We start from the raw sequence: 17,372 nt of genomic DNA on the forward strand, positions 1-17,372 counted from the left end.
TTTTGCATTGAATAAGTACATTGATTTGCTCTACTACAAATGTTTTCATGTCAACAATCAATTTTCTTCTTGTTGTAAACAAATTCTTCAAGAATTTTGCTTAGATGGGTACTTGGTGAACCAAATCTAGAAGGAGAATGTTGACTTTAACTTAACGGAGTATGTCAAATACTTCTACATACTGACCATCTTCCTTTCTTCTTAGTGCTTGAGGAAATAGAGCTATTGTTTTGGCTAGTTTAGGCTTTTCCAAAAGTTCAGTCATTTTTTTCTTATATCCATATCTGTTCTTCCTTCTTTGTATTTTTGGTTTTTTCTGTTTTTTGGATTTAATATCCTCTACTTTTGGATTTATTTGATGTCTCAAGTTAGTAGTTTACTACTTCTCAAAGCAATTAGAATTTTAATTCTTAATGCTCACTGGTGGAGGTTGTAGAATTGGTAGTTTCACATAGGGATTTAGGATTTTAGTATGGTTGTGCTGAAAACTTCTCTTTGTCACCATTAGATTGTATGTTAACATTGTTCAACATTTTCTAAATATTAGTGATGCAATAAGATGTAGAAACATTAAATTTTCTCTACTCATCATTTCACTTCCTTTGATTATTGATAGATCTTTTGAACCCATCATTTTTGTTTTCATTTATTCTCTAATAAATGACTACATCATTACTTCCAATGGTGATTGAAGAATATTTTGTGAGTGTTGGGGTTGCATATTTTGTCTATGGTTATTCTCCTTTAGCTAATATTCTAACATATTGTTATAAGCATTGGTAGGTTAGTTCCATGGCAAGTTAGGATGATCCCACCAACTCGAGTCAACATATTTGAAAATGGGAAGTACTTTTGCTGAGGACGGAATATTCCTTGATTAAATCCTATAATCATGCCAAAAACAACTACCTACTCATTGAATATTTCCTTGACAGTACATACAGTAGGACATTCTTCTAGAACATGCCTTTGTGATTCGCAAATGGCATAAAGTCCCATCAATTTACTTTTCTTCATAGGTCTTTTTATCTTTAGTCTCTAAATCTTTAGTCTTTCTTGCTAGAGCTAGATACTTTTGATTGCAGTTCCATGTCATAATCTACTATATACATCCCTCATCTACCAAAAGATTGATTAGAATTGGAATTTCTCTTGTTTTCAATGTTTTTCTACACCAAATATTCCAATCCTCTTAAGACATCAGGGACATTATAGAAACTGAATGGCTTCATATGGACTTTTACTCATAAAATCTCCTCAAAAAATCTTTTCAACCTATTGCTTCATCTCAAAAAGCATTCCTTCATAGAAGTATGATACTATCAGCCAAATGTTGAAACCATTATGTGAACAAGTTGTTATTGTCTCCTTAAATCACTCCTAATACATAGAAATTTTCACTTTTTTTTTTTTTTTTTTTACAATGAAACTAGACATTTCCTAGTTCAATATACTAATGTGATGTGGAGAAAGGAACTTTTGAAGAAAACTAGATTGCAATTCATTCCAATTGATATGCTTCTAGGTCGTAAGGCATTGAACTAGACCTTAGCCTTGTCTTTCATAGTTGACGAAAATAGCCTCATTTTTATTCTATCCATGGATATATTCTAATCCTGAAACATAGAGTACATCTCTTCATTTTCTTTAATGTGCATATATGGATTCTCTCCTTTGCATTCTCTAAATATCGGTAATAGTGGTACTAATTGTAATCAAATAGTTATATGCTCAGTTTGAGGAATAAAGCATGATGGAGAAGCTACTCTTAGAAGGTTCAAGTGATCTCGCATAGAATGAAATATTTAGATCTAATCTTGATTAGGTAGATTCTGATTGATTTGATCTTTCATTATTGATACTATGGATGTTTTTTTATCTCTTCTCTAATCCATTTCTATTGTTCCTCAAGAGCGATATAAAACCTCATAGCTTTGCTACATCATTGTTAAACCAAAACAAAGAATTTTCTACCTAAACCAGATTCAATAAATTATAGAAAACTAATAACACAAATATTTTTAAACTTATATGTTCATATAATTTGTTGGTAGATCTCAACAATGGTGTCATTTTTTTATTAACTAATTTTTATACATGATTAAATTAGAAAAAGGTTTATAATTAGTCAATACAAAAATACCATATTTGTCATTGAAATCTTGTATTCTCAAACCAAAATAATTTCTCTTGAAATTCAAAAGAACAAAAACTATCATAGTTGATTAGGTCATCTCTACAAGGATCTAAATCAAATTATCAATAATAATCACATGACCTTTAAAAAGAAGGTTTATCATACAAAAGAATAAGGAATTAGTATGATTTATCATATGATATTTGAAAGGAAATTATCTAATAGTAATCTACAGTTGTATCTCATATGTTGATCTTTAGAAAATGTCTTGTAATGAACCAAATATGCATTTTATATCAGCAGTTAGGATAATAATTCCTACTTTAAAGCTTAGTTTGTATATTATCCTTTTAGAAATTTGAGAATCTCACATTATGATCATATCCATTCTATTCCAATTCCTAAAACCTCTCTAATAAATCCAAATTCTTTAGCTTGAAATGAACTAGTTTCATGATCAGACATCAAAAGAATTCAAGCTTAGTTAAGAAAAACCAAAAATCTAAAAAAGACAAGTTAAAATCCTAACAGAGAAATGCATCATTTCTTTCTTTAATATTGATTCATACAATCTTCTTCCAAAAATTGATAAAGACTCACAATCTAGGGCAAGATTCATGATCCTCACTCCTGTTTGGCAGCCAAGAAAATAACAAGAAACCACAATGGAAAAAAAAAAACTCTCTCTCTATAACTAAGACTAAATTCTCTCTATCACTCGATCTCCCTCATCCCTATATCACCAAGGCAAGTTATTAATAGGCATTTGATCAACTTACAATCCAATCACAACCTACCACATATCTTGAGAAAAAACAAATCATGAATCTTCAACTTTGACCTTGTATGTTGTTCACAAGTTGTTTCGATACAACAATGACAATTTAATACATCTTTATACATAAGAATAGACAATCATGGTATCAAAATATATTTCGCATATCAATTGTAATCTCCAATCTTTCTGTAGCTTCTTGGTTAAGAATCGATATAAAGTGATAGCAACTAATACATATTTTGCATATCAAAATTAGAATTTGTATATTGATTCTTAGTCCCTCAATTTACAATGAGTTTGTTACTTTGTCAAAACGACATCCAATACGGCATCAATTTGCTTTATCGTGGACTATCAAGATGTGAATTTGATAAACCCATTATACCTACCAGAAATGTGAGCTCTATCATGGTATCAAAATACCAAAATCGATACCTTAGTGATATTGAAATGTTGACTTATTCTAGATACTTCAGCTCCAATTGCCTACTATCAAAATCCAATCTTGCTTCTTCTTAATTAATGTGGACATTAAAAAGTGCTTCAATTTTGCACAATTTCTTATAAACTCCCAACATTAATTCCAAAATATATCTTTAGTATAGAAATAGGTCTAAGTAATCGAATATACTTAGAATATCATCCATTAAACCTTTTAAACCTACACAATACACACACAAATCATTACTTAAGTTTTAAATCATTACATAAGTTATTACCTTTGGTAATAGTAATGCTTATAATCTTTCCATATGTCAACTTATCATAAGGATTCTCTAATCTTAATCTTGATCTTTTAAGAGAAAAGCATGGGTAATCCTTAAATAAATTTTTCTTTCCAAAATGATTGATTACAATTTGATCTTTACATAACCTTGGTTAAAAAATGTCTTTATACCACCTAAAATCTTGATGTTTAAGATATTTAAGTTTGATTAATAAATCTATTGTTTTGTCAATTATCTTCGACAGATCTCCTATGAAATGTTTAGAGATAGAGAAAATTAGAGTAGCAATGACATCCTCTATATCTTCCTCATCCTCAACTATTTCATTTTTTGAATTAGTTCTATTAGCACTTAAGATAAAACTCTTATCTTCTTAAATGAGAAATGATCTCACCAACTTTTTAGTTGGCCTGTAAACATAACAATTAGTCTCTAGGTAACAATATGATCTAACAATATATTGTTTAGTTTATAGGTTATGCTAACCATAGTTACTTCCTGAAGTTTGGTTAATATGTTATATTTTGTCATACCAATTATGCTTCATTCGTAAATAGTTCTACCGGTATATGAAGATTCTATGTTTAGATTCCTTTTCTCATATTGCATATTGAGGAAGGTTGGTTTAAGGTAAAAATTCTTAGTCCTAGTAATTTCCCGATTCTAAAAATTCTTAATCCTAGAAATTTCCTAGTTTTAAGTTTCTTTAGAAATTTTAATTAGTTTATCAATTTCAACATCTAAGCTGATGTCTTCATGAATACATTAATTATCCTTATATAGGAAGATTGTGGAGTATCCGAAATAATTAAATTCTCATTTAATGCATTAAAATTATTCTTTTTATTAGATTTTAGACAAGTATAGGGTTTCCTTGAAATTTCTTAGATAACTCAAATGGCTTAAATAAAAGCCTATCATCTTTTTCATTAAAGGTTGTCTTAATATGTCTTTGATTTTGGATAACTTCTTCCACTTTATTGAGTTGATTTTCTAAAGCCTTAAAAAACATATTAAATAAAAGTGATCATCTTTTTCAATAAAAGTTGTCTTAATACATATTAATATAATTATTTTGTTCCATAATTTTCTTAATATTTGTTGTGGTAGCAGTTTCTTTATCATCCATCTTAGACTTAAAAGGTTATGTTTTTACTATTGTTTCATTAACATTCTTATAAATCTTAGCTCCTATAGGGTGGATTACATATAATGATATTATCCCTACTCTTCCATTGTTTACTATTATTATGTTATTGTTGATATCCTTGATTGGATAACTAAGAAATTCATTTTCTTAAAGGTTATATTTGGTTTCTAGATAGTATTATGGCAATAAAAAAAAATTAAGAAAAATGATTTTCTTATGTTTGGTTGTACTACAAAAAATACCAAAGAAAATCAAATATAATTCAAATTAATTAGAAACTTATGCAGTTTTAAATTATTTAATATTTATATAGATGAGTTAAATGAGTTTGAAGTAGTATATGATTCGTTCCCAATTGGTGTCTCAGCTGATTCATGTCCAGCTGGTGCTCTTTGATTGAGAGAGTAATCAACAAAATTTATAACCTATATCACCATGCATTAGGATAGCTTAGCTAATATAGCATAGTGGCTCTAGGATCGTTCACTGGGAAGGGTTTTCAACTCTCAACTGATACCAATTCAAAGTAAATTGGTGCTTTTTCATTTCAAGGTTAGCTTTAAAAGAAAACATAAAGATGTTTGAGTGAAAAGGGTTTGGTCTTAAACTAACCAAAAAGAAAGTAATGGAAATTACTTATGAAGAAAAACATTCCTTGGAGGTTTAGGTTCACAGGGGAGGTTCCTTATGCAAAAACAGAGCTCCGGTCATTTGGTTCATTTCCTCGCATTAGAGAATTAACATATAGTCAATTCTCTAACCGGTGCTGTACAGATGTAACCTTTAATGGATTTCAACTCTAATTCTCTCTCACTAATGCAACTTGCAATGGCTCGTGCTTCTCACCTAGCATTTGCCATTCAAGGTGATCTTTAACTTTGGACTTCCCTTCTCAAGCTCGCAAGAGATAACTAATGGATGTCTCCTTGGAGTCCAAAAACTTACCAAGTGTTGGCAATTCTAGAAAATCCTACCTTCAAGTCACTTTCCAAAAGCTCGCAAGAGGAAAACAAGTGCATCTCCATGGACGGAGATCACTGGCCTTACCAAGTGTTGGCTCAAATGACTTGAAGGTGTTTTAAGTTAACTAAAAATATAGAAATCATTAAAGGATCACACTTTCTTTTCATTCATGATTGAAACCACAAAACTACTAATTCATGCACTTGGAACCTTTCCCGGCAACCTTAACTCCAAGGAACTAAAAGTCTAGCCACTCATTCTCTGAGGAAACTTCCTCAGAGCTTGTTTGGCTAGTAAGAAAACTAACGAGAAAACAATTATATGAAGGAAAAACAGAGCAAGCGCTCTGTGAAATATATTTCTTCCTTCCACTGATTACATAATAGATCACATAAGAGATATCTTTGTAAAGAAAATTACAAACTATATATATGAGGTTATTTACCCTTTTCCTTGCTTAAAGACTAAGGAATCCTATGATAGGTGGATTACAAGGACTTTTGGGGATTTAGACAACAAATATCTAAAGCAAAATATCATAAAATATCTCAAAATGTCGGTCGGAAATATCAGGAAGCTTCAGGAGAACACCGCTGCACTGTAGACTGAGAGAAAAACTCTGCGAGTAAGCATTATCAGAAGGTTCGGATATGTCTGAACGGAGAAGTTGAAGCATCCTCCTCTCCCATCCGGATGTGAGATATCTGGATGTAAAATGTCGGCGCACGGAATTCCGGATATGAAATGTTGGCACACAGAATTCCTCCCCGGGTAGACTGAGCTATGCTGCGCAAGAGGGATCGTTTGCATGTGCAAGGTGTAGGGACCCTTCTCCCGGATGACACGGAGTGCGCAAGGCTATTCAGATCAACTCCATCCGGATTTCCCAAGAGGACATGCGACGCAATGCTATCCGGACTCCCTAAGAGGAAAGGCGGCACAATGCTATCTGGCGCAGCTCCATCCGGATGATAGCATATACTATCCAGATATGTTTTCCGGATGGAAAACATTGACTAAAGTGAGTGAGCGAGCCTTGCTACAGCCCACGTTCCGCCGTCCTCTGATGGTGTGTCCGGACGCCCTGTCCGGACATCTTTGCCATGGATTCCAAAGAACTCTCCTTAAGCTCGGATTGCTTTGGTGATCAAAAAGCTATCAAAACACCAAAACTTAACACAATTTGATTAGAATTGATTGCAAGGGTCCTTAATATGTTAATTGGGTTAAAAGGTGATAACTACTACTCAAAAGTGTTTAAAAGAGTTTATTACTGGCTATCAAATAGCACTTTTTGAGTAGTAATCAATATATAAAAGCAATTTATTAGCTTTAAATTTATTTTTTATTTTCCTTCACTTTTTCTTTCCATTTACTTTTCCTCTTTATTTTCTTTCCCTTATAGTTTCCCTTACATTTTTCAAGAACCAAACACAACCCAAAGGCTTTGAACCACTTCCAAAAACTTGACATGAGTTGGTGTTTTCTTAGGTAACTATAAAATTTTTCCTAAGATATAGTTCTAAACACTTGTGAACATTGCTAAAATATCATAAATTTTTTCTTTGTTTTCCTTAGAGAATAAATCTTATCTTAATTTCTTATTAATCATAAATTTTTTATCTATTACATTAATAATTTGGGAATATGTGAGTGACATATCAGGTAATTCTTACATAGACTCCCTATCTTTTAATAGTTGAGTTGTGCTATATTAATTTGTGTGACTTCTAACCCTTGATAACTTAACATTCTTAAGTTTTGAGGATGTAGATTCTTCCTTTGACTTAGTGGGCTTGATAGAAATAGATGAGCATGATACTCAAGGGTTCATATTATGAATTGGAAAAGATTATATCTCCTTCTCTACAAGGATATTAAATTATGTGTCCAATTTTCTCTATTTAATTATTTGTTCAATATTCTCTATTCATTGTTTTATAGGTGGAATAACATTGGGAAAATATCATGACTCCAAAAAATTAACTTCATTCTCTCACACTTAGGACCAGTGCATAAAGCTATTGATCCTACAATGGTAGTCATACTTTTGTAAGAAAATTTAATAATTATGGAAACTGGACTATTTTCTTCCTTAAACTTAAATCCATGTATCACGTGAAGGTCTACTGGATCTAAGATATCATTATCTTTTAATATTACTATGAAGTTAGAAAAACACTTAAATAATTTGGTCAATCATTTAATTTTGACTTAACTACTCACATAATAAAATCTTTACAATCAAATATTATATCTTAGGCACATAACAATAGAAGTGTTTAAACCAGTTTGACCAAGACATAGAAAACACTTAAAATAAATTGGTATATCATTTAATCTTGTCTTGACCACTCATATAGTAAAATCTTTATAATCGAGATATCTATTATATCTTAAGCACATAACAATGGAAGTGTTTAGACCAATTATGACCAAAGGCTTAACAACTATTTGGATTATTCTTAAAAATATAAAGTTATAATCTTTCTTATGTCTTTCTATAGATTTTCTATATATCTAGAAGTCTTGTAATTTAGTCATCTTATTCCAAACTTATGGTCTATTCAACCATATTAATTGTAATCAAAGAAAAACTTAAAAGATCATATTTTTTTTATATATAAATTTCTTGACAAGAAAACTTGACTAATTTCCAATTTTCTAAGTCATTTTGAATCTTAGGAAAATTTACTTCTTTTTTTGTTTACTATATTTTTTTTAGGGATTTGTGGATCTCCTAGAGATGTATATATATAAATATTCAACTCATTTCAAGCATTAGTATTGAGCCTATTCATGGATTTACAAACCTAATTGAATAATCACCAGACATCTTACCCTTCAACACCAGCTCCTTCTACTAAAACAAGTTCCTCTAGATATCCTTACGACAAATTATTACTCCTAGGATGCATAAAACTTAAAACAAACTCAATAACCATTTCCATGACTCTATACCATTAACCACCTAGGATCATATAAAGACAAAAATGTATTGAATTACACAAAACTAAAATTAATTCATGAACTAAAATTAATTCATGGGTGAGTGATGGACCTTCATTCTCTATTTCACTGGCTACTTGAACTTTTGTTTAGAGTAAGTTTAATCATGGATTCTATGACCCTTTTCTAAGATAAGCTTGAAGTCACCATAAAATAGAATTGATTTTAGAAATTAGAATCAATTCAAAAAGTCTCTTGTGATGCACGCAATCCCAATTGCGATTGGCCCGATGGAAAAAGAATCTTTATAAACGATTTTTCCTTTTTTTTTTTTCTCCTCCCTCATGTAATGACATACTACATAAAGTAGGTCCTACATTTTTGCAATCATGAATGCAGGGATTAGAGCATTTTGAATATAATTTTAGAATATAAAATTAAGGGCACAAATTAAAAGAATATTTATTATTATTATTATTATTATTATTTATCTCAAATAGGACGATAATACAACAAAATGAAAGGTATCCACACACTCAGCGAGGCCATGGAGTTGCAACTGCAAGAAGTGGAACTTTTCTATGAATGGTCAGACCAGTGCATTCAGTCATATCCAAATCCTCCCTTCTAACTCCACCACCCACTTCCCAATCAAACCGATGAACAAGATTTGCTAACGCAACCTCAATTGCCATTGCCGCGAACAGAGTTCCCGGGCAACCTCTCCGGCCAGCTCCAAATGGGATCAACTCAAAGTCTTTCCCTGTGAAATCTATAGAAGAATTCAAGAACCTTTCTGGCCGAAACTCCTCAGCCTCATCCCACAACAGTGGGTCTCTCCCAATTGCCCATGCATTGGTAATGACTTGTGTCCCTGCTTCAATGTCGTAGCCCATTATTTTGGCGCCCCGGGTGGATTCTCTGGGAAGTAGTAGTGGGACTGGAGGGTGTAGTCTGAGAGTCTCTTTGATCACTGCCTTCAAATATTGCATTTTGTCTAAGTCATCCTCAGTTATGAGGAGTTTGCCTTGAGCAATTCCTCTGACCTCATTCTGAAGTTGCCTCATGACTTGTGGGTGCCTCAAGAGCTCTGTCATTGCCCACTCCAAGACTGTGTATGTAGTGTCACTTCCAGCAGCAAACATGTCCTACAAGAAGGGAGAATGCATTAAGTAGCAGCTTTTTGACAGGAAAGAACACTGACAGGTATTTCGAATTCTGAAATGGATGAACAATGAATATCAAGTTAATTTGATAATTTGGGAAAAATTATTATTGATCTTAAATTTGTATAAATCACACTGTACTATTATAATGATATATCATCTTGGCAAATGGTTGTTAGCATAATTAAGTAGATGAATCTTCTTGCAACCGAAGAAAATAGGAAATTCTTATAAATACCAATACATATACACAAATAATGATAATAATAATAATAATAATAAAAAGCAACTCCACAAAGTCCAACAATACCAGTTATAATGTTAAATTCATGATGCTCCTTTTTATATATAGAAAGAAAGAAAGACTTTGTTTTTTTTTTTTTTTTTCTTGATTGCCAAACAAACTTTGCTCGTCCATGATGGTTAATTAATCATCCTTACCAGAGTAAGAGCTTTGATGCAAACTCCAGTTATGGCAACGCCTGTGACATTATCCTCCTGAATGCCAAGCAAAATGTCCACAAAATCCTTCACTTCCTTATCTACACCATCTCTATTCCTTCTCTCCACGTGCTCTTTCACCACCTCATCAAGAAATCTATCGAACTCTTTAGCAACTTTCTCCACTTTTGCATCCAAACCATTGATGAAGTTCACCCATGACAGCCATGGAATGTAGTCGCCAACATCGAAGCCACCCAGCAACCCCACAAAATCCTTCAGCAGTTCTCTATATTTTCTTCCAGTTTCATCTCCACTGTATTTTCTTCCTAGGGCAACTCTGCATATGAGATCATTTGTTAGGGACAGAAACATTTTGCTCAAATCAATTGGGGTGGAGGAGGAAGAAGAGGAAGAGATCTTCTCCATCAGAAGGGCTGTCTCTTCTTCTCGGACTCCTCGGAAGGACTGAACCCTTCTGTTGCTGAGAAGGTGGAGTACACAGATACTCCTCATCTGTCTCCAGTACTCTCCATAGGGGGCCATGGAAACGTCCTTGTAATCATAGAGAAGTTTCGCAAAGATGCTTGATTTAGGTCTGTTTAAAAAGATGACATCATTGGTCTTCATGATCTCTCTTGCAGCGTCTGCAGCTGAGACGATGACCACTGGAACTTTGCCAAAATGGAGCAGCATAATGGGGCCATGGCGCTGAGCCAAGGCCCAGAGGGAGCGGTGAGGGAGCAAGCCTAGTTGGTGGAGGTTTCCTATGATTGGGAGCTTTGGTGGGGAAGGAGGTAGCCTCTTTGTGGTGACTGCAGGAGTAGTAGGATAGAGCCATTTGATGAGGAAGTATATGAAGACGAAAAAGGGGAGAAGTAGCAGAAAGAACGACGCGTTTTCCTTGTACAGAAGATCTAGAAAGCTTCCCATTTTCTTTTTGTGTACCTAAATGCGTGCGTTCTATCGCAAGTTCTGGGATTCCTTGGTTTATATGCAGCAGAAAGCTACTGAAACACGTATCCATGTCCACACGTGGCAAATCCCACTAAAGTTGATCAGGTTGTGCAAAACCTTTTACCAAAGTCAACAATTCAGTCAAAACGATAAACATCAAAGAGTGACATCAATGAAAATGTTTTAGCGTAAATTATCTACCCACCCATCTCTGGTGTGAACTAAAATGAATACAAAAATGGACAAGGCTTTAAGTTCAAATTTTAGTTCCGTGTGGTGCATAATTTGACAGTGTCCTCATATTCCAATTATTGATAGGCAAATTGCAGCAAAAAAAAGTCGTGTTGTGTTCCCTTGTCACAACCCAAATTTCAGGCAATCCAAACTTTTTACACCCAGGTCAAAAGTTTGACCTTAAGGGTTACTTCTATCCATGCTAGCAATTAATCAAAACACCATGATTTTTTTTTTTTTTAAAACCAACCATCACACTATCTCCTTATCATAATTATAATAAAACCACTAATCATCTTCTTAACAAAAAGCTTTGAATTCTATTCTCTACTTCACTAGCTACTTAATCTTTTGTTTAGAGTAGTTTTAATCATATAATTCTATGACCACCGGAACTTTGCCAAAATGGAGCAGCATAATGGGGCCATGGCGCTGAGCCAAGGCCCAGAGGGAGCGGTGAGGGAGCAAGCCTAGCTGGTGGAGGTTTCCAATGATTGGGAGCTTTGGTGGGGAAGGAGGTAGCCTCTTTGTGGTGACTGTAGGAGTAGTAGGATAGAGCCATTTGATGAGGAAGTATATGAAGACGAAAAAGGGGGAGAAGTAGCAGAAAGAACGACGCGTTTTCCTTGTACGGAAGATCTAGAAAGCTTCCCATTTTCTTTTTGTGTATCTAAATGCGTGCGTTCTATCGCAAGTTCTGGGATCTTCCTTGGTTTATATGCAGCGGGAAGCTACCGAAACACGTATCCATGTCCACTAAAGTTGATCAGCTTGTTCAAAACCTTTTACCAAAAGTCGAAAGATCTAAAACAAAGTCACTCAAAACTATTACCATGAATAACTGGTATCAAAGAGACTCCTTCAGAGTAAAATATCTACCCACTCATCTCTGATGTGAACTAAAATAAATATAAAAATGGACATCGCTTGAAGCCCAAATTTTTAGGTAGTGCATAATTTGATAGTGTTCAATTCCAATTGGTAAGCAATTTGCGGCTAGAAAAAGTCGTATTGGTCATTTCTAGGATCTTACAAATGGAGAAACGTGGCCCGGTTGAACTGCTGTGTTCCCTATTATTTGATAAGCAGTACGTGGCCAAGACTGCACTTGATTTCAATGGTGTGTTTCTGTTTTACGTCTCGAACTCTCTAATCTGGCAAAGAGGTATTAGATAAAGGGACAATTGTATTTTGAACTTAGGTGGACCTAAAAGTTAAGTTTTGATCCATATAAATTCACCATTTAAGCCTAATACCTAGAAGAAGTGTGAAAATTGAGAAGAATGATATGAATTTTTTATCTTTCAAAAAATGACCTTTATTGACTATGAAAAAAAAGAGAGTAGAAAAACATTAATTTAAATTTTATTCTTTTTGCAAATCTCAATAAAATTTAATTTAATTTAGTGATTTGAAAAAAAAATACACCCTTTTCCAAAAAAAATAAAAATAAATTATTATTATTATTATTATTATTTAAAAATCAAACATATTGGAAAATATATATTTTTAAAATTGTGTATATAAAAATAACTAAAAATATGTCAATTTTTTTTTAAATGATATATTTTTAGAATATATATTTTTTTAAATTAGTTTTCTAAAAATAATAAATTTTCAGAATAATTATTTTAAAAAAATTAAGATAAAAAAGTTTGTCAAACATTATGGTAGAAAATGCTCAAAATAGTTTTGAATGGTATATTGGTCTCTTCATATTTTATATCATTCCCCTCACTTATGTAACTTTTATGGGCCAAATCTTAATTTTTGGGCCTAGTTGGGTCCAAAACACAATTTCCCCTTAGATAAACTAGCTTTCCTTGAAGACTTCCAAATTTATATAATTAAATTTAAAATCAGATTGGTAACTTAATAAATTAAAATCAGGTCCTTCAATTAATATTTGATTTGTCAGTCTTGAAGACAGATGATCCATCTTCATGCCAAGAAGTTCGAGTCCTGCCTCTTTTAGGGATTTTTGATAAAAATATAATATTTAAAAAAAAACAGTTTTTTCACAAATGCACTTAAAAAAATATTGATAAAAATATCTTAGATTTTGCCACATAGGTGCCACTTGGACACCACATAAAGCACCATCAAATTCTAAAAATCTTATTCCCCTTTTCCAAAAATCCTTTTTTTCTGAAAACCATGTGTGTTTATAATTTGTTGGTGCAATGTAGAGTACTTGAGAAGATGTTTTTTTAAGTTCAACAAGTATGTGTAGAAGGGCTAGAATTACTCTCTTTTGTCATATTTAGAATTTCCCTTTATTCATTTAAGGTTACTAAAGTCTTGTATTTTTTCTAAACTTTAAGATCAACAATGGGGGAAAGTTCAATTACAATGTTATGTTACATTAATGGTATTATGATCAATGCACCTAATGGGATTTGCTTCAATTCTTCTCCATCAAAGGTTGTGTTAGTTAGAAGCAACACAACATTCAATGACTCAGTTGCATGTTTAAGTCAAGCATTGTGCAAAGGCTCATCTCAAGTAAAGTTGAAGTTGGTTTATCGTTATGCAATTAATCTTGGAGATGGTAATTTCAACTTTGTAACACTACTCATAAATGACGATGATGACGTGAGTTTAATGTTCAATGTAGCAACAAAGTTCACTCCACCTCATATTGTTGAGTTGTATGTAGAGTTCCTATCAGTGTAGATAGAGAATGTTGACTGCACCATTGAATTGTCAATTGATGTACCGCCTATCCCGTCTCAAAAAATGGTGGATCTTGATGATACACTTGAAATAAGTGAAGATTATGATAAGCCTGTAATGAATATAGATTCCAATGTGGTGCATGACATGGTCATGAGTGAAGGATATGTTTATGAGGCCCCTGAAAACCATGATTTGAAGATAATGATGTTGATAGACTAGAGCATTTGGGAAATGAGTCTACACACCTTTATCATGAATATGTCATCCCTTTCCCGATGTTAAGTGAGTTGAATTGGGATGTGATAAGGAGAACTTAGGGCCACGTAGTGGAATATGGAATGACCATGATGTATTGTATAGGGGCATACAGATTGAGAATAAGAAAGACTTACAGTATGTTGTTAAAAGATATTGCATATACAACAATCATGATTTTGTTGTAGTTGAATTAGAGCCTCATTTATGGTCAGTAAGATGCAAGAGATGGGATGAAGGTTGTAAGTGGAGACTTCATGCTTGTTGTTGTAAAACTCACAACTTGTTTGAGATAACATAATACATAAGTTCTCACACTTGTGTATATCTTAAACTCTCACAAGACCACTCTCAATTGGGGTCCACCTTGATTGTTAGGGAGATACAAAATGTAGTAAGAAATGATCTATCTATGTTAGCACCAACATTGCATCAAATAATAAAAGATAAATTGGCCATGAAGTTCATCATAGAATAGTTAGGAAGCAAAGAGAAAAGTAATTATGGTAGTGTTTAGTGATTGGGATGCATTTTACTATTTTCTACCCAAGTGGATGAATGTTCTTCAAGCAACTAATCTTGGTACAAAATTTGTTTAGAAAACAACTCCCTTAGGAAATTTTAATGACAATGTAAGATTTACAAGAATGTTTTGGACATTTGGAGCTACTATAAAAGAATTCAAGCATTATAGGCCAAATTACTGGTACTTTCCTATATGGAAAGTATACAGGCAATCTATTGATTGTAACTTCAATTGTTTCCAATGGACAAATCTTCCCTTTTCCCCTTGCACTTGTTGAGGAGGAAACAATAGATAGTTGGTCTTAGTTCTTTTCTGCAATGAGGTGTAATGTTACTTAAAGAGATGGAATATGCTTAATTTATAATCGTCATGTAGGAATCAATTACAAAATTTCAAAGTTGGATGGACTCCACCCTATGCTCATCATAGATATTGTCTAAGACATGTGGCAAGCAATTTCAATAAGAAGTATAAAACAAATTCTTGAAAGACTTAGTGTACAAGGTTGAATCTCAACATCAACCTCGCAAGTTTCAACTGTGCATGGAGAAACTACAAAAGTTGAATGAGAAGTGTGTGCATTTCTTTGAAAAAGTAGAGAAAGAGAAATGGACACAAGCATATGATAAGGGGTTTCGGTATGGATGTATGACAACAAATATTGTAGAGAGTATTAATGGGGTGCTTAAGGGAGCTCATATATTGCCTATCATTGCATTAGTGCAACTCACTTTATAAGTGTGTTGCCTACTTTGAAAGGCGTAGAGTAGAAACACAACCAAAAGCAAAAAATGTGAAATTTACATTTCTTATGCCAAGAATAAGATTAGTAATTGGAAGGCTTAGGCAAGTGGACATAGTGTTACAATATTTCATCGAACGAATGAGGTCTTTGAGATAACCACTATTGTTCATGGGTTTTGTATGGATAAGGGCAAAAATAAGCAAATTGTGAAACTTAAGGAAAGTGATTGTACTTGTAACAAATGACAATCATTTGGGTTGCCTTGTTCCTATGGCCTAGCTGTTGGTGCTTATGCAAGGTTAGACAATTGGAAATTCATAGATTCCTATTAGATAATGGAAAAATATGTAGCTTGTTATGCCCTAGAATTTAGTCCAATACTACATGAAGACTATTAGCCTCAACCAAATTTCCTAATTTTTCATCTTGATCCAACAATGTTACGAGAATAAGATCGACTTAGATCATCACAACTACGAAATGGGATGAATTGGAGAGAACCTAGTGTAAAGGTTAGGTGTGGAGCATACAAGTAAGAGAGTCATAATCAACACAACAGTCCTAGCAAAGATCAAAGACAATCCTTTAACATCCCTTCTGAATGAATTTTGAAATATGTAATGATGTATGAACTTTTGGTGATATATGAACTTTTGATGATGCATGAACTTTTGGTAATGCATGAACTCTTACCACTGTAACTTTTAATGATGTATGAACTTTTCATGATATATTGACTTTAATCGATGTATGAACTGTGGTGATGTATGAATTTTTGGTAATGTATGAACTTTTAAAATATTGAAAAATATACAATAAGAAACCTTGTTTTATAGGTCTCATGGATCCCCAATCTTATGATTCATTAGTGTTGTCTTCACAGCATGTACATCAATCTCATATTTTATGGGATATAGAGGTATCTCAGACACAAATTCTTCATTGTAGACGACTTAAGGCCATATTTCATCGTACAATGTCACTAGATTGAAGGATTATTCCATATTTGCAGTAAGGGGGATTCTATGGCATAGCATGACTTGGGTTTGATACATTAGACTGGCACTTGGTCACTGCCTTGGTTGGGAGATGGAGCCTTGAGATGCATACATTCCACATGCCACATAGAGAGATGATGATTACTCTATAAGATGTCACCATTATACTTAGACTACTAGTTGATGGACTTCATCTTACTGCTTTGATGTCACAATAGTGGCTTGAGCTATGTGAGTCTTTGTTAGGACACATGCCTAAGAAGGATGACTTGGATGGATCATGACTTAATATGACATGGTTATCAATGAAATTTCCCACTCTACCCCTTAATGCTAATGATGTTGCTATTCAACATTATGCCAAAGCATATATCTTGCATCTTATTAGAAGATGTTTATTTGTAAACAAGTCTAGTTGCTTTGTGCATCTCATGTTTTTTCAATTTTTATAAGATTTTAAGGTTGTTAGTAGGTATTGTTGGGGTAATGCTTACTTATCTTAGCTCTATAGGAAGATGTGTCGAGCATCCCATGTTTAGGCACATGATATAGTTGGCCCACTTATATTATTACAACTATGGGCATGAGAGAGATTTCCATGTATTGTCTCTCTGAGATTTGAGGTATTTCCACATGATATCATTGGTGATGATGGCCTTCCATTCC

At 33.2% G+C, this 17,372-nt stretch overlaps 1 protein-coding gene across 2 annotated transcripts; it reads right to left on the reverse strand.

Moving 5' to 3' along the window:
- Positions 1 to 9,142: 9,142 nt before the first annotated feature.
- Positions 9,143 to 12,123, reverse strand: LOC117904252 (cytochrome P450 71A4-like). Of its 2 annotated transcripts, XM_034816771.1 has the most exons (3): positions 11,899 to 12,123; positions 10,313 to 10,986; positions 9,143 to 9,853 (listed from the first exon to the last, which is right to left on the reverse strand). In XM_034816771.1, the coding sequence occupies exons 1-3, from the start codon at positions 11,918 to 11,920 to the stop codon at positions 9,242 to 9,244; spliced, it is 1,308 nt and encodes a 435-aa protein (XP_034672662.1). In that variant the 5' UTR covers positions 11,921 to 12,123; the 3' UTR covers positions 9,143 to 9,241. The 2 variants fall into 2 exon arrangements, with proteins under 2 accessions (XP_034672662.1, XP_034672661.1); XM_034816770.1 differs by lacking the exon at positions 11,899 to 12,123 and having other exon boundaries at positions 10,313 to 11,274.
- Between the last annotated feature and the right edge of the window lie 5,249 nt (positions 12,124 to 17,372).

This window comes from Vitis riparia, chromosome 17 (assembly GCF_004353265.1).
Source record: "Vitis riparia cultivar Riparia Gloire de Montpellier isolate 1030 chromosome 17, EGFV_Vit.rip_1.0, whole genome shotgun sequence".
Taxonomy (NCBI): domain Eukaryota; kingdom Viridiplantae; phylum Streptophyta; class Magnoliopsida; order Vitales; family Vitaceae; genus Vitis; species Vitis riparia.